The sequence below is a fragment of the Carya illinoinensis genome, chromosome 7 (genome assembly GCF_018687715.1).
Source record: "Carya illinoinensis cultivar Pawnee chromosome 7, C.illinoinensisPawnee_v1, whole genome shotgun sequence".
NCBI classification, from domain to species: Eukaryota; Viridiplantae; Streptophyta; class Magnoliopsida; order Fagales; family Juglandaceae; genus Carya; species Carya illinoinensis.
The window spans coordinates 39,637,461-39,656,896 of record NC_056758.1 but is presented as its reverse complement, the minus strand read 5'-3'; the positions used below and the strand labels follow the sequence as shown (position 1 = coordinate 39,656,896).

At 34.2% G+C, this 19,436-nt stretch overlaps 2 protein-coding genes across 2 annotated transcripts; both read left to right on the top strand.

The window, feature by feature from the left end:
• The first annotated feature begins 332 nt into the window (after window positions 1-332).
• Window positions 333-4,578, top strand: LOC122316692 (4-coumarate:CoA ligase 1-like). Its single transcript, XM_043133415.1, has 5 exons — window positions 333-1,507; window positions 2,060-2,258; window positions 3,010-3,223; window positions 3,364-3,466; window positions 4,233-4,578. Exons 1-5 carry the CDS (start codon window positions 515-517, stop codon window positions 4,341-4,343), a joined length of 1,620 nt encoding a protein of 539 aa, XP_042989349.1. The 5' UTR covers window positions 333-514; the 3' UTR covers window positions 4,344-4,578.
• A 5,513-nt stretch (window positions 4,579-10,091) lies between these two features.
• LOC122317179 (4-coumarate--CoA ligase 2-like) lies at window positions 10,092-16,934 on the top strand. Its single transcript, XM_043134135.1, has 5 exons — window positions 10,092-11,243; window positions 12,493-12,688; window positions 13,986-14,199; window positions 15,134-15,239; window positions 16,520-16,934. Exons 1-5 carry the CDS (start codon window positions 10,251-10,253, stop codon window positions 16,637-16,639), a joined length of 1,629 nt encoding a protein of 542 aa, XP_042990069.1. The 5' UTR covers window positions 10,092-10,250; the 3' UTR covers window positions 16,640-16,934.
• Window positions 16,935-19,436: the final 2,502 nt, after the last annotated feature.

Below are 19,436 nucleotides of genomic sequence, written 5' to 3'. Positions count from 1 at the left end.
GACCTCTTCCTGTCTTGTATATTTCTATAATCCAAAATTCTCTCCCACCACCCCAATTCCCATAAATATCCCTCACCAACCCTGAAAGTCGCAATCAATGAAGATTAGATTACCCTCGCAATATGGTGTTACGTATGACAATGCACAACCAATCGCAAGGAATACCCATTTTTAATTCCATGGCCAGCCAAACTGCAAAATCAGCCATGAAACTTTGACCAGCATTAAGGATAGCTACGTGTCAAACCTCACATGGGTCTTTCAGAGACATTTTTCGACTGTGCTGTTAGTTTAAGTACCAATCCTACGTTTGGGACCTCGTTCTTACTGTTCTACCCCTTGACATCATCTCCCCCTGCCATCACCTACCTGCAGTATATTACCTCCCAATCCAAACTCAAACCAACCAGGGAAACACCCACCCCACAAGAAAATTGAGCTCGAACCAAATCTTTACCTTCTCTTTCCCTCCCTGGAAAACCTCTGATCTCCCTTTCTCAAAAGCCAAACACCGATGGAGCCCCAACAAGACCACCAAGAATTCATTTTCCGGTCAAAGCTCCCTGATATTTACATCCCCAAACACCTCCCACTTCATACTTACTGCTTCGAGAACATATCGCAGTTCAAAGACCGTCCTTGTATTATCAATGGAGCCAACGGTGTCACGTACACTTACGGAGAGGTGGAGCTCACATCACGTAAAGTTGCTTCCGGCCTCGACAAGCTGGGTATCAAACAGGGAGACGTGATCATGATTTTGCTCCAAAACTGTCCCGAATTCATGTTCGCATTCCTCGGTGCCTCGTACATGGGCGCAGTGGTAACGACTGCTAACCCATTTTACACGCCAGCTGAGATTGCAAAACAAGCACAGGCATCAAACTCTAAACTCCTTATTACTCAAGCTGCGTATGTTGAAAAGGTGAAAGACTTCGCAAAAGAAAACGACGTGAAGATCGTGTGCATTGACTCTCCACCGGAGGGCGTGTTGCATTTCTCCGAGTTGACACAGGCCGACGAGAAAGATATTCCGGCCGTGAAAATCAACTCTAACGATGTCGTGGCGCTTCCTTATTCGTCAGGGACAACAGGGCTTCCCAAAGGGGTTATGTTAACGCACAAGGGATTGGTCACGAGCGTGGCACAACAGGTCGACGGTGAAAACCCCAACTTGTACTTTCATAGCGAGGACGTGATACTGTGCGTATTGCCGCTGTTCCATATCTATTCGTTAAATTCAGTTTTCCTCTGCGGACTTCGTGTTGGAGCGGCAATTCTAATTATGCAAAAGTTCGAGATTGTAAAATTGCTGGAGTTGGTTCAGAAATACAAGATTACGGTGGCACCTTTTGTTCCACCGATTGTCTTGGCGATAGCTAAGAGTCCCGACCTCCATAACTACGACGTCTCGTCGATCCGAACAGTGATGTCAGGAGCTGCACCGATGGGGAAGGAGCTAGAGGATGCAGTCAGACTAAAGCTTCCTAATGCCAAACTTGGACAGGTAGTTAAATTCATAATTTACCCCTTATAATTACTACTACTAGTCCTTACTACATAATCATGGCCACTAAATTGATTTTATTTATAATTTAATTATATAAATGAGATCATCTAGTCAACGAAGGAGTTTAATTAATCATGCACTCATTTTCCTCCGTGCGTTAATATTAGTATTGCTTTTGGTGTGAAAAAAGCTGCATAAAGGGAAATAAAGCTAGTCAGTTTTCCATCTTACCTGTAAAAAGACTGAAGAAAAAAAAATACGAGTAGCTTGTGGTACTATTTGATCCACACCAATAACGGTTGCGCGCGACGTTGCTAATTATTTTAAGGTATTGAAGAAGAGATCACGCCATTAATGTGATCAGGCCTATTTTTTTCTTACCCAAAAAACCGGCCTGCGTTCCACATAACAATTAAGATATCTGTTGTATTATATATATATATATATATATATATATTAGACATAAATAAAATACAGAAATGGTCCTGGTCAATTTGGGCCACCTAAGAAATAATGGTGTGTATTTGTCCACCAAACTTGTTAATGCAGGGCTATGGGATGACAGAGGCTGGACCAGTTCTTGCAATGTGTCTGGCATTTGCTAAGGAACCCTTCGAGATTAAATCTGGGGCTTGTGGGACCGTCGTAAGAAATGCCGAGATGAAGATAGTTGACCCCGAGACTGGTGCTTCGCTTCCCCGAAATCAAGCCGGAGAGATTTGCATCAGAGGTAGCCAGATCATGAAAGGTATAATACATTAATTTCCTCACCTACCAGCCTTATATAAATAAAAATTTTATATATAGTCATTTTTACGTACTATTTCATGCACTCCACTGATATGATTGGTTGTATATTAAAAAAAAATTGATCAAATCAATTATATCAATGGAGTGTGCACATAAAGAGTATACAAAAATTACTATATGTAACATTACTCGAAATTACTACACCTGGATGTCGATGATGCTGATTGATCATTGCGCGCATTGTCTTCATCATGCGGGGAACCGGCCACCCACTTACACCAAATGATACTTTTTTCATTGGCAGCTTCCGATTTCTATTTCGAATGAAATAGGAATTCATTTCCACCTTGGTTAATTGGTTTTCACATAATGGCTTCCCACTTGCCAGAAAATCTTTAGCGAAATACAAATTACGTCGTGGCAGTAATTTCACTTTATTACAATATGTTATATAATTAAAATTATTTATTTAAGTATCAATTTTAATTGATTATAAGTCAAAAATGCTAAGTGTCCTTACTCTCGAAATACTTGTAAATAACTGCTCATAAAACAACATATTTTTAGAATAAGCTAGGCACTTATAAGAAATCAGGATAATCTCAAAGTTTGGTTAACAATTTCATGGAGAGTTAAAAGAATGGTTTTTTCTTTGGCCTAATCTTTATTGGACACAATTTGCTTTACATTTTTTGTTTTTTTAATGGGGAAAAGCATGTTAATAACTGAACCATTAAAATTTTGGTCAGGTTATCTTAATGACCCGGAGGCTACGGAGAGGACCATAGACAAAGACGGATGGTTGTACACCGGCGATATTGGATACATCGACGGTGATGACGAACTCTTTATTGTTGACAGATTGAAGGAATTGATCAAGTACAAAGGGTTCCAAGTAGCCCCCGCCGAGCTGGAAGCAATGCTGATCGCCCATCCTAACATCGCCGATGCCGCTGTTGTCCCGTAAGTTTTCCTACGTACGCTCGCTCTGGCATGCAGTGTTTCACTTGTGTAATTAATTAGGCTAGCTAATTGGTCAGTAACTGCTTGACTTTGTTGAATGTCTGGTTATACAAGCTCATCCTCGAATTCTGTTTGAACAGCATGAAAGACGAGGCTGCAGGGGAGCTTCCTGTCGCATTTGTTGTGAGGTCAAATGGTTCCAAAATCAGTGAGGATGACATCAAGCAGTATATCTCAAGACAGGTATGTGATGGATCATGTACTTTTTTCTCTCCTTTCTCGATCTCTTTATTTTTATTATTGCTCAAGATCTCAGTCGTGATCTATTCTCAAGACCTTTCACGTAGCAAAAAGCTTAACCATATTAACTTAAAGAATTTACGAGGACGACAAAATCTATAACAAAAAGAATCGTGCTAGCACGAGAGATTTTACCGATAAGGTTGTGTTTTTTTTTTTTTTTTAATTCATTTTTTTATATTCTTAAATATTAAAAAAAATTCACAACATCATTAAAAAATATTTCTTAAATTATCAAAAAAAAAAAAAAAAAAATCAATCGATAGCCACCCTTGATGGCTTTTATCCATGGGCTCACCTTTATTCTAACAAAAATATATTTAACATTGCCCTTTTGGTCATTCGGCCGTCGTACACTTGTTTTAGGCAGAATGCAAAGCTAGCTGACCACGTCAAATGATTAGGTGAACCTATAGCATGCACATGCTTTATTATATATTTAGCAGATCGATCTAAAATTTCCAACGTGACAGAAGCAAGCCACCCAGCGACCTCCAATTTATGTTAATTACAAACGTGCAACCAAGTGCATTTCTAGGTGACAATGGCACCTAACTCTGAACTAATTTTCCAATTATATTGTCGCTGATACCTAACTTCATGTTGATCATCGAAAAACTTGGTGTATAAGACTTAATTTTAATTTCCTAGCTAATTAATTATATTTATTTTCTCAAGTTGACTGTGGTGTCGTGTCGTATATGTGCAGGTTGTATTTTATAAGAGAATCTACCGGGTTTTCTTCACAGATGCAATTCCTAAAGCTCCATCGGGCAAAATCTTAAGGAAAGACTTGCGGGCGAGAGTCGCCGCAAATTAGCACCCGGCCCCAAGTAGAAAATAAATACAGGGTTTGGAGGGGACGGGAGAGAAATGAAATATGAAAGCCAATTATATTTTTACAATGTTGATTTTTTTAATGCCTAATCTGTAATATATATCTGTTGCTCTGTGGGAGGAACATTTGTTTACGTAGATATATGATGTTAATGTTATGGACAACCGAATAAAAAGACTTTAAGAATTAAAAGAAAACGATTTGTGTTCAATGTTCATGAGGCGAGTTTAATATTTTGAAGATGAGTCGTTTAAATTATTGTTTGTTTTGATTATTTTAGCATTTATTTTTGGTAAAGGGTTGGGCTCCTCTTTTGTACTGGCCCAGTTCGGCTGTTCACTTCGTTATCAACCAACCCTGGTGTGGACTTGGTCGTTCAGAAATACTGATTGAAGACCTGCAGCCTCACACGTACAACATGTATTTAAGAGTTGTTGCTCAATTTTAGCTTCTAATCCTGGGTTGACTACACTGATAATTCAAGTGGATCGTGTATTAATAGGCCCACTTGCAAGCTACTACTAGACCAACAAAAAAATAAAAAGAAAAAAAGAACTGCAGGCTGCAGTAAGTACTCGATCTTGGAGAAATGAATCGATGTAAAGATCAGTATTGTCAATAGAATTCCTACTCGAATATCAAGTAATGCTACAAACTTCGTTACTATCTTATTTTCATTTTATTTTAAAAAATGTGACACCTTTTATAATTTTTGAATCATTTATTATTTTTACAAAAAAAATTAATGAACAATGTCACTAGAATAGTGGTATAATTTGTAAAGTTTTTGGTTAGAACTGCTGGCCAGTGTGATCGTGGGCCTGAATCCAACCAAAGATTACATAATTTCGATGCCTCCATTTGGAGCTCATATCATATTCATTAAAGTTAGAAGCACTCGTCAGTAACATATTGTTTTCCAAGCTATGTATGATCTTATCTCGAGGAGTGAGATTTGCTAGTGGCCACCAAACACCATGTCACCAACCATTCAAAATCCAACCAACAAGTCCACTCCACACACCTTCGAGTAGAAATTGGAGATAACAAAAAGAGAACTATGTAGGAGAGGATTCAAGGAATTTTTGTCCCTTATGCGTAACTAACCAACTCAAGTAATATTGAATTCCTGCTTCAAATTAAAGTTAATCATTCATGCCAAACTTGGGATAACACTTAGTGTTGATGTAAAAAATTGCACAACAAATCGAAAAGGGAGAAAAAGTTATTACTGTCCCACTTATGTGGTTTACGTCTTGATGAAACGATCTGAAGCCCACTATGACAGTACGGAGACGTTATACAATGCCCGTATGTATATTCATAACATAAGATAGAAAAATAATATTGGAAATGTAAATAGAGAGGAAGACAAACAAATTTATGTGGTTTGACAATGCGCCTACGTCCACAAGTCACTTGAAAGGCAAATCTACTACAATATGAATATTTTACACTCTCTCATGATCTCTCGTTTCTCTCTGTATAATGAAAGTCGAAGATCCCTTTTGCATGGAGAAGATAATATCTTGAAGCTCTCATATTGAGGTTAAAGATGACTTTTGTGTTCTTGTAAAATCGTTGCACATTAGTTTGAAAGTCCCTTATTCATCTGATTTGATCCCTCTCTATTTTGGTCCTTTGGAGTGGTGAGAAAAGACAACTTTATGTCTCCTTTTGTGTGCCTGATTTGTTTTCCTCTCATTTTTTAATTTTTTTTTTATCTCTAATACCCTCTGTTAGGGGTAATTTTTTTCCTATGCCCATGAGGGCCCTCAAAGCTAAAGCCCACCATAGGGGCTTCACTAGAGTACGAAATATATAGAAATGAGGGAGTACGGGAAATGGAAAGGGATGGGAGAAAGTAATGTCAGGAAGGCAGGGGACGAGTGAAAAGACGTGAGGTGAGTTGATGTGACATAAATAATGAGAAAGGAAGAGATAAAATGGAAGACACATACGACTAGAAGGGACTTCTGAGCAGGGGGATCAGGGACTTCTTCTGGGATTGACGGGGGAACTTCGAGGTATTCTTGGTTAGACTTCTGAAAGGCTTCACAAGATGTTTTCTTCAACCTCCAGACCCTGCGTCTAGTGATAACGTCTAAACGGTAAAGTGATCTGTAAATCTATCGTACAGTGAGGATGAGAGATACTGAGGTACTGCAAATAAATATTATATAGTGGATTCTCTCATCCCCAAACCCTCGTGGACGTAATCTTAGTACCGAACCACATAAATCCATGTATCTATCTCTCTCTATTTTTCTTACATTTATATGTTGTTCACCTCCATGGTCATATGCATGGATTCTGTATACCCACATCGGACCAGACGGGGGCTTACATAACCTCGTCCAAACCGAGCAGCAACGCCAGCATCAGCGCGCCGTCAACAGATTGAGTGAAGGTCCAGATCAATCGAGGGACCCGACCCTAGAGCATACAAAACACGACATTAAAACCTTTATTTTTCTTTTCATTTGTCCACTTGTCCCTTGATTATGGCGCTTTGATGAACTAGCCTGATATATCTTGGCTGATATTTTTATCCCCTTCAATTAGGTTTTCCAAAATATGTGGTATATTGAGCTTGAATCAATTGAAACTTCATTATTTTCTTGCACAGTCCAAGATTTTAATTTGCTAATGATTAAGAGCATTCTTATCCGGTTCTATATATTACATTTATCCCTATATTTTAGGGAATATTTTAGGGTTTTGGCCAAAAATACATCCACATCCCAATCCCCATTTTGCGAAAATGTTTTATGGTTTGTATAGAAGTTCCCCATATATGGGAAACTACTGTACATCCTCATCGCTCTAAAGCTCTAGCGAAAAACCCTTTCATCCCGCGTCTTCTTATCTCTTGCTAGGGTAAACTGTTGGCCCTTCTCTCGCAACGCTCCACCATAGATTGTAGGTCTCCATCGGTAATTCCTGTAAGTGAAAATTTTCATCATTACTTTCTCTCTTCACATTTTTTTTTTAATCCTTTCGGTCTCCTTCGATATTTCTCTCTGCCCTCAACTCTGTGAGAAATCTTTCCCTACAACTCGCTCTCTCTACGTTGGCTCTCTCTTTGGGTACGAATTTGAAAGGGGATTGCATCTTCACTGAGACTGTTTGGCTGCCGAGAAAGTAGAGATGTTTTCTCACGGATTTTATTTTTTTAATTTGTCTCTCATGTTTTACCATTTTTCTCTATTGATCCATTCATTGAGTGAGAAGAGAAAAAGAGGCTCTCGAATGTGGCTTTTTGAACTTCCTAGTCTGTTGGGGTTTTGGTTTTGAGGAGAATTTGGTGGAATTTGTGGTTACGGAATGGATTTTGAGTTCTTTTACAGTTTTTGGCTGTGTTGGGTGTTATAGTGCGGGTCCAAATTCTAGTAATTCCAGATTCTTCATTGTCAATTTTCTTTGCTAGCAAATTTAGTATTGATGTGGTTTTTGGTTGTATATAATGTTGAAGATGGATTATTTATTAACTTGACATTGATTATGTCAGGGAGAGCCTTATTTAAGGACCCACTCTCAATGAAATGGAGCCATGGTCTGCACTAGTAAGTTTTGTAATTTATATGCCTGATTAGGAGGAATGTAAGACTTCTGACTCTTGTTGGTTAATCCCCAAACTTTGTTTGACTCAACATTACAAATTATGTTTCAATTCACATCTATTGTGATTTTTTTCTCAATATTATTTATGATATTCTTTAATTAAGCTGTTAATTCTTAGATTTGTCATCTTCAATATTTATATTTCCTTTAAATCTACCAAACAAGCATGTATTTTTCGATTTTTGGCCAACTACTTCCTGCATCAATCTAAAGAAAAGTTGGTTTAGTTGGGTGCAATTCACTGGATATTTTGTTTATTGGCCATGGTGCTTATGGTAACTCTTAGATTATAGTTAGTTGTTTAAAAATGGGTGGTTTGGTTCTTAGTTGCCATTAAATGTGCGATGTTTCAGTTCTGTATTATGCTGTAGTTTTCTTAGTTGGTACTGGAAAGGAAAAGGGGTTCCATCCTCTTCCTTGTATTCTGTAGGCTTTTGTCATTTTCTCTCTTTCTCTTGTTTGTTACTAAGAACTTGCGTTTGAAAAATTAGTTTTTGGGCTTTCCAACTCCTATTGGGAATATAATTAGCAAGTGGAGTTTCTAGCACTTGCTCAATGGGTTTTTCAATTTGTTGTCCTTTGAAAATACTCTCACATTAAGTGATATGGAACATTGTGTCGAGCAAAAGTCGAGCGACATATTTTGTCTTATTTCGCTCTAACTCAGTGTCGATCGAGTATCGAGCGTTCTAATATGCCTTAGTTCAATCGAGCTCAGTGTTGAGCGATGGTCGAGCGTTCAACTCTGTCTAAATTCACTCGAGCGTCATGTTGAGTGAGTGTCGAGCGTTCAAATTTGCCTGAGTTCGCTCAAGCGCCCTGTTGAGCGAGAGTCAAGCGAATACTTTTGTTTTGACCAATGACGAGCACACTTCAAGCCTTTTCACTTCAATACTTGTTACAACACTATTTTACACAGGTTTTCACAAGAATATGCCAATTAACTCATTTTTCCCTCAACACAGACATAATCCAAATGTTACTTAACATGCATCTAAGAGGATATGAATACTAATAATATGCGTATTTATAGAGGAAAAAGTTACCGTTACATATAAGACAAAAAATGTTACCATTTGAGAGAAGACAAAAAAAGTCACTGTTGGAGAAAATCCAAAAAATGTTACCGTTGAAAAAAAGACAAAAAATATTACCGTTAAAAAAATGACAAAAAATTTTATCATCAATACATTACTACGGATCCCCATTACCGAAATTGATAAAGAGTACGAAATAAAAAAAATGTCCTATCACGTTAGAAAATACACTAACTAAAAATAAAAAATTATTATTTTTATAATACAAATTTCGGTTTGAAAAAAAATACTGTATTGGATAGTCAAAATCATATAAATATTTAGTAGAAAATGATATTTGAAAAAAAGATAATAAGACAAAAGAGTTAGTAGTTAAGATTGTAAATGGAATAAAAAAAATAAAAAAAAAGAATAGAGAAATATTATTTAATAGAATAGAGATAAGAATGGAGAATGACATATAAGAGGTTTTTAGAAGATGAATAAAATTTAGAGATAAATTTGAGGAAATGTGATTTTGAGTTAAATTATAGGGATGAAAATGAGGAACCGGATGTAGATGCTCTAAGGAAATGTTTGGAAAAAGTTTTCATCTCATATCATCCTATCTAATTTTATTTTCAAAAACTAAATACAAACAATTACAAACTAATCATTACAATTTTTTTAAATTAATTATTATAATTTTTTCAAATTTTTAAATAAAAAATAAAAATAATTCAATTTTCTCAAATATCAAAATAAAAATAATATTATGATATTATTTTAATTCTATCATATTTTTTATTCAATTTATTATCTTTTAAAAAAAAAAAAAATTCAATAAATAGTTAACTTAACTTAAATTATATCACAAGCTCGTTCTTGGCCAGGTCCACGATCTCAAGAAGGCAAGAGATTAGGAGTACCGTTAGATTTGCTACAGAGAGGGTCTTCATCCATTAAATATATTTTGGATTTTTTTTTACAGATTTTATTAATATAATTGATCAACATGATTATTTTATATTTAAAAAAAAGTGAATAATTATTTTATATTTAAGAAAAGTGAGTCACATTGAACTTTTGATAGTATAAACGCACTCTATAGCTCTCAACAAGAAGTCGCAACGATCCAGAGAAAGACCCCCCACCACAAACAGAGCTCAAACCAAATCTTCACCTTCCCTTTGTCTTCCCGGAATCCTTTATCTTTTTCTTCCCCTCCCTTTCCCTAAAGCCAACACCGATGGACTCCAACCGAGAGCCTCAAGAATTTATTTTTCGGTCGAAACTGTCCGATATTTACATCCCAAAACATCTCCCAGTCCACACTTACTGTTTCGAACGCCTATCCCAGTTCAGTGACCGTCCGTGTCTCATCAATGGCGCTAACAATGTCACATACACTTACGCTGAGGTGGAGCTCGCCTCACGTAGGGTCGCTTCTGGCCTCCACAAGCAGGGCATCAAACACGGAGACGTAATCATGCTTTTACTCCAAAACTGTCCCGAATTCATGTTTGTGTTCCTCGGCGCATCCCACATCGGCGCAGTGATCACGACCGCTAACCCTTTTTACACGCCAGCTGAGATAGCAAAGCAAGCACGGGCGTCAAACTCTAAACTCTTTATTACTCAAGCTGCATACGTAAACAAGGTGAAAGAGTTCGCAAAAGAAAACGACGGGAAGGTCGTGTGCATTGACTCTCCTCCGGAGGGCTTCTTGCACTTCTCCGAACTGATCGAAGCCAACGAGAACGATATACCGGCCGTGAAGGTCAACTCGGACGATGTAGTGGCGCTCCCTTTTTCGTCAGGGACGACGGGTCTTCCAAAAGGGGCCATGTTGACGCACGAGGCGTTGGTCACTAGCGTGTCACAACAAGTCGACGGCGAAAACCCAAACCTGTACTTTCACAGTGAAGATGTGATACTGTGCGTGTTGCCGTTGTTCCATATATATGCGCTCAACGCTGTTTTTCTTTGCGGTATGAGAGCAGGAGCGACGATTCTGATAATGCAGAAGTTCGAGCCTCTAAAACTGTTGGAGCTTGTTCAGAAATACAAGGTCACGATCGCGCCGTTCGTTCCACCAGTTGTCTCAGCGATCATGAAGAACCCCGATGTACATAGGTACGACATGTCGTCGATTCGAATGGTGATCTCAGGAGCATCACCCTTGGGGAAGGAGTTAGAGGATGCGGTTAGAACAAAGCTGCCTAACGCCCAACTTGGACAGGTAGACTGGTAGTTATTTGGTTTGTCGTTGATCCTGTTCATGCTGTACTTTGACGTTATATAGATTTTCTTAATTTCATAGAAATATTAATTAAGCAGTATATATACACAAAAATTAGAATTAAATGGTTTTGATATTGTGAATATAAAAACAATGACTAGAATTGAATAGAATTCACGGATAGGATTCCTAAGAAACCTTAAGAGGTTTTAATTCCAATTGAATATTATATTATCTGCCTAGAAAATTAATGAAAATGCTTTCAATTCTAGTGAAATAATATTTATAATTTTAGAATGTACAAGCTGACCCATAATTTTTTTTCAAAAAAAATAAATAATTATGAGATTCAAGTAATAATATTTATAGTTTTAGATCTCATCTTTTTTTTTTTTTTTTAAAAAAAGCGTACAAAATTTATACTATCTAAAACTATATATATCACTCAACTTAATTCTATAATCATTACTTTCCTCCGCGCGTTCTTGTAATATTAGATGATGTTGTTTGAATTCCCAGGCCACCACGAAACAGGGATATACCACCAGATCATATATCTTTATTTTGGACGCCAACTACAAATCGGGATGTAGATCGTGACTTGTTTGGTTTTGATTTGGTCTGGAGAGGGGACATTATTTAATATATATGTATATGAGCTGAGCTGTGTACCTATCGTAGCATTAAATAAATGCAAGTGACATCTCTATATATTCGACAGAAAAATATATGAAGAAATCTGTTATACCATACACAAATTATTAAATAAAAAAAAACAAAAAAAGGATGCTGGTGAATGGTAGCTAAGAGCACTCACAATGGGTTTTGTAAAATCCATTTTTATGTAAAATATAAAGAAAAATGGTCTAAAACATGCATCCAATGGATGCTTTATATTTTTTCTATTTTACATTTGTGTACAGTGTTGCCTCTAGATGTAGAAGCAACTGTACACAAATGTAAACATATTTTAATTGTTTTCTATCTTTTTTTGTACTTTTTCTTTAAAATTGATTTCTTTTATTGTATTTTTTCTCTTATAAAATATTAAAAAGTATAATATTAAAATGATATGAAGAAAAAATAGATAAGTTGATGTATGATGTATTGTAAAAATCAATATATAAAATAAAAAAACTGAGATTTGATGATGTATTTTAAAGGATAAGATAAAAAATTTATTGAGAGTGCACTAAGAAATATAAAATGGCCGTACGTTATAATCATGTGACGAATTATTTGAGTACAGGGTTATGGCATGACTGAGGGAGGAGCGCTATCGATGTGCCTGGCATTTGCAAAGCTACCATTCCCCATAAAATCTGGGGCGTGTGGGACCGTCGTAAGAAACGCTGAGATGAAGATCGTTGATCTAGAAACCGGTGCTTCGCTTCCCCGTAACAAAGCCGGAGAGATTTGCATCAGAGGTAGCCAGATCATGAAAGGTATTATTATTTAATAAAAGTTAATTAATGTTCTATAGTTTTGAATTTTATTATTTTTAGTTATTATAATTTTCAGTTCATATGCTCTATTATACGTCTTTTTCTTTAAAAAAACTAATTAATTTATAGAATCACTGAAAAAGTGAAAATGCTATGATCATCGGATATTAATTAAAAAAATTAAGTTTCAGTGCCTGCTCGATATGTCACGTTATTAAATATGCGGACAAAGATAACATCGATTAATATATAATAATATATTTTTATTTGGCATTCGGGATTAATAAATAATATTTGTAATTTTAAGTTATTTAAATCTCGTATATTCTTTTTAAAAATATTAGGTAAATTTGAGATGTGTATAAAAAAAATATATATCTTTTAATATTGGTAGATTTTTTTTTTTTTTTGTTTGAAATGGTAGTACAAAACTTACCTACTTTATAATTATATCTCGAGTAATAGATTTGGTAAACGTACCTATAATATATTTAAGGTCGTGTATGCACTTAAGTATATAAAATTAAGATTAGCATTTAAGTATATAAAATTAGGACTAATGGGCTTAGAAATCTTGGGACTGACTAATTCTATATTGGATATAATTATTATTTTAGAGTTAAGTATTTATTTTATTTAAAATAAGGTTGCTTAACGTGTGAGTTATCAAACGAGAAAGTTAAAGTGTTAGTTATATTAAGGTTTACAAGTTATCGGTGTCGTTCAAGAATGGGTGATGGTGGGCGTGAGTCGACCAACTCCGCATTATTAATTTCTGTTTTTTTATCGGTAAAGTCTAAGGTGGATGTCCCGTCGGATCCTATTGTTGCTCCTCCGGGACACGTCAGTTTTCACTTTTCCTTCCTCCAATGACTCACATGATTGCGGCTCTCATTGTATCACTGGTTTCCTTCAAATGCCACGTCGTATTAGATTATTTAAAATTATTATTTATCTTAAATATTTAATTATAAATAAATAAATTTAATTATTTATATTATATTATTAATATTATTTATTCCTTGCTATTTTATTTTTTACGGGACAATTGAGATAATATTTTTTAAGGATAGAATTAGGTTGGAGGATATATAATTTCTTGAACATGATATTAGCTCAGTGGGACCTTTATCACTCTCTGTGGCCTAAAATTAAAAGGAAGGATAAAATTCCGTACATATTATATAGTCATGTATTTTAATTCTTTTATTTTGGTCGATCGGTTATTGCTTTATAAAATTTTAAATTATGAAAAAAATGTGATGATCAGTAATCGAACTATAAAAATTATGGCCAGGTTATCTAAATGACATAGAGGCTACAAAGGAGACCATAGACAAAGATGGATGGTTGCACACCGGCGACATCGGGTATATCGACGACGACGATGAACTTTTCATTGTTGACAGATTGAAGGAATTGATAAAGTACAAAGGGTTCCCAGTGGCCCCCGCCGAGCTCGAAGCAATGCTGATCGCCCATCCTAACATCTCCGATGCCGCCGTTGTCCCGTAAGCTTTCTTAATTACTCACACTGCCATTTCTGCTGTATATATTATTATAACAATCACGATCGAGGTTATTTAAGTGATCAGTTAGTTGCTTAGTTGAATGTTAGGTTCTTATATTATGAGTAGTGCTAGGCTGCGCACAGCCGCACAGCAATGATAGCTGAGTATGTCGTTTAGTATAAGGAAAATGCTGGGATCCTGAGCTTACCGCTTCCTTTTATTTTTTTTTTGGGAAATGCTTGTATACCCCTTCTATTTGCCCCCTCAAAGTGACCGCTGGTCACAAATTTTTTTTTTTAAATATTTTTTTTTTTACTTAGTGATTAAGGAAATGATTTTAAGTATATTGATATTTTTTTTATATTTTTTAAAAATGTTTAAATATATAAAAAAAATGTGAAATGAAAAAAGAAACAAAAAAGAAAAAAAAATTTACAAAGGGCGGCACCCCAGCGGTAATCGCTGGGCGGCATAGTGGCATCGCCCTTTTTTATTTTTTTTCTTTAATGATTAAGAATTTTTTTAATATTATTATAAATTTGTTATATTTTTTTAAAATATTTAAAAATATTAAAAAATAATTTAAAAAATAAATAAAATTACAAAATTTTATTTTTACCTAGCGGTGACTTCCAGCAGGAGCCACCAACAGTGCCTGTAGCACCGTCTTTAGTATAAATGTATTTTTCAAATTTTTATGTTCTTTTTTTATTTATATTTTTTTAGTATATTTAAATATTTTTAAAAAATAAAAAAACTATTTATTACATTAAAAATTATCTTTTTAATTGTTAAATTAAAAAAAATTTAAAAAAAATTAATTTAAAGAGTGGTCATTGGCGGTAGACTTGGGGCCACATTGTAGATTTATCCCTTATATATACACGTCCCATTAATTATATAATATCCTTTTTGTCTGCTTTGATTTGATCAGCTTGAAAGATGAGGATGCAGGTGAGGTTCCTGTAGCATTTGTTGTAAAGTCAAACAATGGCTCCAAACTCAACGAGGATGACATCAAGCAATATATTTCTAAACAGGTATTTTTTTTTTTTTTTTTTTTTTCAGAAGTGCTTTAGACCGGAATTCGGATCTCAAAACAGTGTCTAGAATAGTTTTTTTTTTTTTTTAAATAAAAAAAAACTTAGTGATTAAAAAAGTATTTTTAATAATATTATGAAATTTAAAAAAAAAATTAAATATTAAAACTTTTTAATAGAAAATGATAAGTTTTTCCAGTTTGATTTATAATCTTCTCTTGAGATTTTAAAAAAGAGTAACGGTATTAGTTTCATCCGAAACCTTAGAGCACTCTCAATAATTCATTTATTTTATTCTTTAAAATACATTATTAAAATTTATTTTTTCTATCTTACATATTGATTTTTATAATGAATCATATATCAGCTTATCTATTTTTTTTTCATATCATTTAAACGTTATATTATTTAATAATTTGTTTGAGAAAAAGTATAAAGAGAGAGAAATTAGTGTAGGCAAGAAACTATATGAAAAGAGAATAAATAAATAAAATATTTTTACATTTGTGCACAGCTCATGCTACATGTAGCTAAACACTGTATCAAAATGAAAAATACATTTCCAAATACATGATCGGTTGGAAGTAAGTTTAAGCTATTTTTATTCAAATTTTACACAAAAATGAGTTTTACAAAACTCATTTAAAGTGCTTTTAACTGGAAAATCTTATTGAAAATGATAAATTTACTGACAAAAATAATTTGTATACAATTATAAAATAATATTATTTTAAATTTAATTTAGACTTTTACTTTGATTTGATGTATTCAAATATAATAAAAAATTATTATTATATTAAAAATGATCTGTAAGTTGGGAATAAGTTGCTAGCCAATCACTACCCAACCCTCTCTAAGCAGAAAAATTAGGTGAACCTGAAACATTATCATAACACTGTTATTAAAAAAAAGACACGTGGTACAAGCATACCTTTTCTAGATTCCTTTACGGTCTTTTCAACGAGAACATTTCTTGGAGGAGATGAGACGTTACTCTAGTACTACAATTTTGTAATATTTTCTTCACGGCATTTGATCCATGCAGTATCTTCATTTTGATTAGGAGAAATTTGAGATATATATTCTTTTAATTTTATAATATTATCTTTCATACCTATAAATGTAATAAGATTTAATATTAAAAATAGCAATGCAGCTGCTTGTTTCTTGACGAAAATCTTGATTGAGGAATAATCAATTATTAGACCTACGGATTTTCTTATAATATTGAGTTGGAATGTTACAGACTGCTAGCATAGTTTTATTTATTATTTGTGCAGGTTGTGTACTACAAGAGAATCAACCGAGTTTTCTTCACAGACTCAATTCCTAAAGCTCCATCAGGCAAAATCATAAGGAAAGACCTAAAGGCAAGACTCGCAGCAGGTATTGCAACTTAGTCCCCCACCTAACAGATTTTACAGTATCTGCTCCAATACCTACTGAAATGGACAGGAGAAACGTTACCCGATTAGTTTCTAGCATTGATTTTTTTTTTTTTCCCTTTCCCATTGCCCTTTTGTTTTATATTGGTTGCTCTGTGGAAAGAACCACTTCTTAGGGTCCAAAACGGAGTGATATGGGGTTTGGATTGGGTCCAGTTCCGACTGGTCCTGTTGGAGAAACTCAAAATAAATGGTCTGTGTTCGCGGGGCGCCAGTTTAATAAATTAATACATTTGAGTCGTTGCTATAATTGTTCGATTATTTAGCTTCTATTTTTGGCAGTGGGATGGGCTCGTCGACTTTATTAGCCCGGCCCAGAGGTAATTTGCCATAAAAAATCTTATTCTTGAGGTTGGGTTTGAGCCCATACCCAAGTCAACTAGATCTTTAGCCGCACAATTCAAGCCCAGCTAAACTATTACTGCTCAAAGGATTTTTGGGCTCAACTTAATTTCTTAGGCAAATCAGGTTGTGATCCTCATCGTAAGCATTCATGATCAATAACAATGCTTTTGGATGATTCAGAATCTTATCCTCAATAACAGAACATAACTTTTAGAGGGGAAATAATAATTGGAGTTGATAGAACGGTTAGGTTTTTCATATTGAAGTTAATCCAAACTTCAAACTCGTTAAAACCATATGCAATGCGCATATTTCATTGGAATCTCCACGAGGGAAATGGTTAATTAGATACCATTACATTTGGTAAAGGGGGTAGTGATGATGATGATGATCTTAACACTCAAACCCATATCTTTAGACGCATGTAAAACGTTAAACTCGATCTCTCTGTGTTTTTAAAAAGATAGCTATTGTTAGGTGGGTTCCCCAGAAAAAGAGTTGCTAGACCCAACAGCATGCTTGGTTTTAACAAGGCGAGTTATCTCCAATCCCCACTTTAAGGACCAGAGTGGGGACACCTCAGCTTCCACCGGCCGACGTGTCAATTTAAATGTCAACTTGTGTTGTGCTTTTGTCTGCCACCTATCATAGACACTCACAAAACACAAGGGACATTTCAACTTGAAGCTGTGCCCTTTTGTCTTTATCGTACGTTATCCCTTCTCTCTCTCTCTCTCTCTCTCGGTTCATAGAGAAATTAAAAAGACTTGCAAATTGTCATCCGCTCTTAAAAGCTAAAAGATAGCCAGATGCGTTGCCAAATTCAGTACGATACTTGCTTAGGGTCATGTCCTCCCAAAGAGTTGAAATTCCATTTATTAGGTTTATTTTGTCCTTACGAAATATATAACAATATTATAAGTTTTTTCCTCAAATTATATATAATATAATATAATATAAAATTGCATTGCATGTACGACGACACATCTTTTTCTAGTCTTATATGGACATGTAACTGCATTTCGGGAGAACCGAGTTTACTGGTCTTGACTCTTGATGGAGCCAGATGCTACAGAAAAAAGTTCAATATTTTGCATATGTCCGGCCCTCCTCTGTACTTCGACCCAACATGGAGATAGCTTGATTGCTAGAGAGATCTTCTAGAATCAAAGGCCGCGGATCGAGTGGAGGCCGTGTGATGTGAAACTTTCATTTGAAATTTTATTTTTGAAAAGCAACAGGTCTATGCTTGGTTGACCACAAATTTTAAGTTGAAGATAGAAATATTTATTTGGAATTTATTGCATTTCATTTTATATATGCAAGCTCACACTCATATACGTACTCATGATAAATATATTGACAATATTTCTAATATCTAAAATTTCATTTCTAATTAATATTAAGTCATACAATATAAATGATAAAAACACGAAATATAAAATAATAAAATAAGTTTAATTTATGATATTGATTACTTTCCCAATTCACAACCGCTCCCAGTGGTTTTTTTTTTTAATAATTAATAATTTTTTTAATATTATTATGATTTATTTTTTTATTTTTGTTAAAATATTAAAAAGGATTAAAAAATAACGTGAAAAAAAAACAAAAAAAAAAACTTCAAATTCTAGCGGAGCCCTAGCTGTGGCTGTAGAAGGCTCCGAGATTGGATAGATCTGTTTGATAATCTGTGCACTTGATGCGACAAAAAGATGCTTTCGTTGAAACTTGAAAGTGTATTTTAGTAGGAAAATATTTTAGTTAAAAAAAATTATATAAAATTAAATTTATAAATTAATGTAACTTAATACGATATGTTAAATTATAAAATTATTTTTATTATAAAATAAATCTAACGAATTATATGAAATTAAATCAATTTATAAATTTAATTTATATAATTTTTTTTTTAATTTTTTTATGTACTTGACAATTCTCATTCCTCCAACACACCATGAGTGAGAGAGAGTTGTGATTAAGGCACTTAATGGTAGTGAATATGCACTGTAATGATGGGACTAGGGGTCCTAGTCTGATTAGATTGACAATGAACAATGACGGAGAGAGGTGAGCTATAGAAATAAATTATTTTTAAATATTTTTTATTTATTTTATTTTATTATTATAATTATTTTAAATTTTTTTTATATACAATATAATAAATAATTATAATATTCTAAATTTTAAAATAATAATAATATTTATTTAACTCATCTAAAATTATTTCATATTATTTTTAAATCTAAATCACCCGACATTTTGTTCCTCAATTCCCTAGCTAGCTAGGTAATAACGTCGGACAGATGAACAACGTCAGTAGTAGTTAATAATAACCTAATTATGCAAATTCAATAATTACTTGTAGATCATGCAAATTATAAAGTATTTTTAAAAAGAGACGTGC

Bases quoted from the DNA above. Each gene is read 5' to 3' on its own strand.
- LOC122316692 (XM_043133415.1), top strand. From the start codon at position 515: ATGGAGCCCCAACAAGACCACCAAGAATTCATTTTCCGGTCAAAGCTC. The intron at 1,508-2,059 runs GTAGTTAAATTC...TTGTTAATGCAG, and splicing joins CTAATGCCAAACTTGGACAG to GGCTATGGGATGACAGAGGC. The intron at 3,467-4,232 runs GTATGTGATGGA...GTATATGTGCAG, and splicing joins AGCAGTATATCTCAAGACAG to GTTGTATTTTATAAGAGAAT.
- LOC122317179 (XM_043134135.1), top strand. From the start codon at position 10,251: ATGGACTCCAACCGAGAGCCTCAAGAATTTATTTTTCGGTCGAAACTG. The intron at 11,244-12,492 runs GTAGACTGGTAG...ATTTGAGTACAG, and splicing joins CTAACGCCCAACTTGGACAG to GGTTATGGCATGACTGAGGG. The intron at 14,200-15,133 runs GTAAGCTTTCTT...TGATTTGATCAG, and splicing joins TCCGATGCCGCCGTTGTCCC to CTTGAAAGATGAGGATGCAG.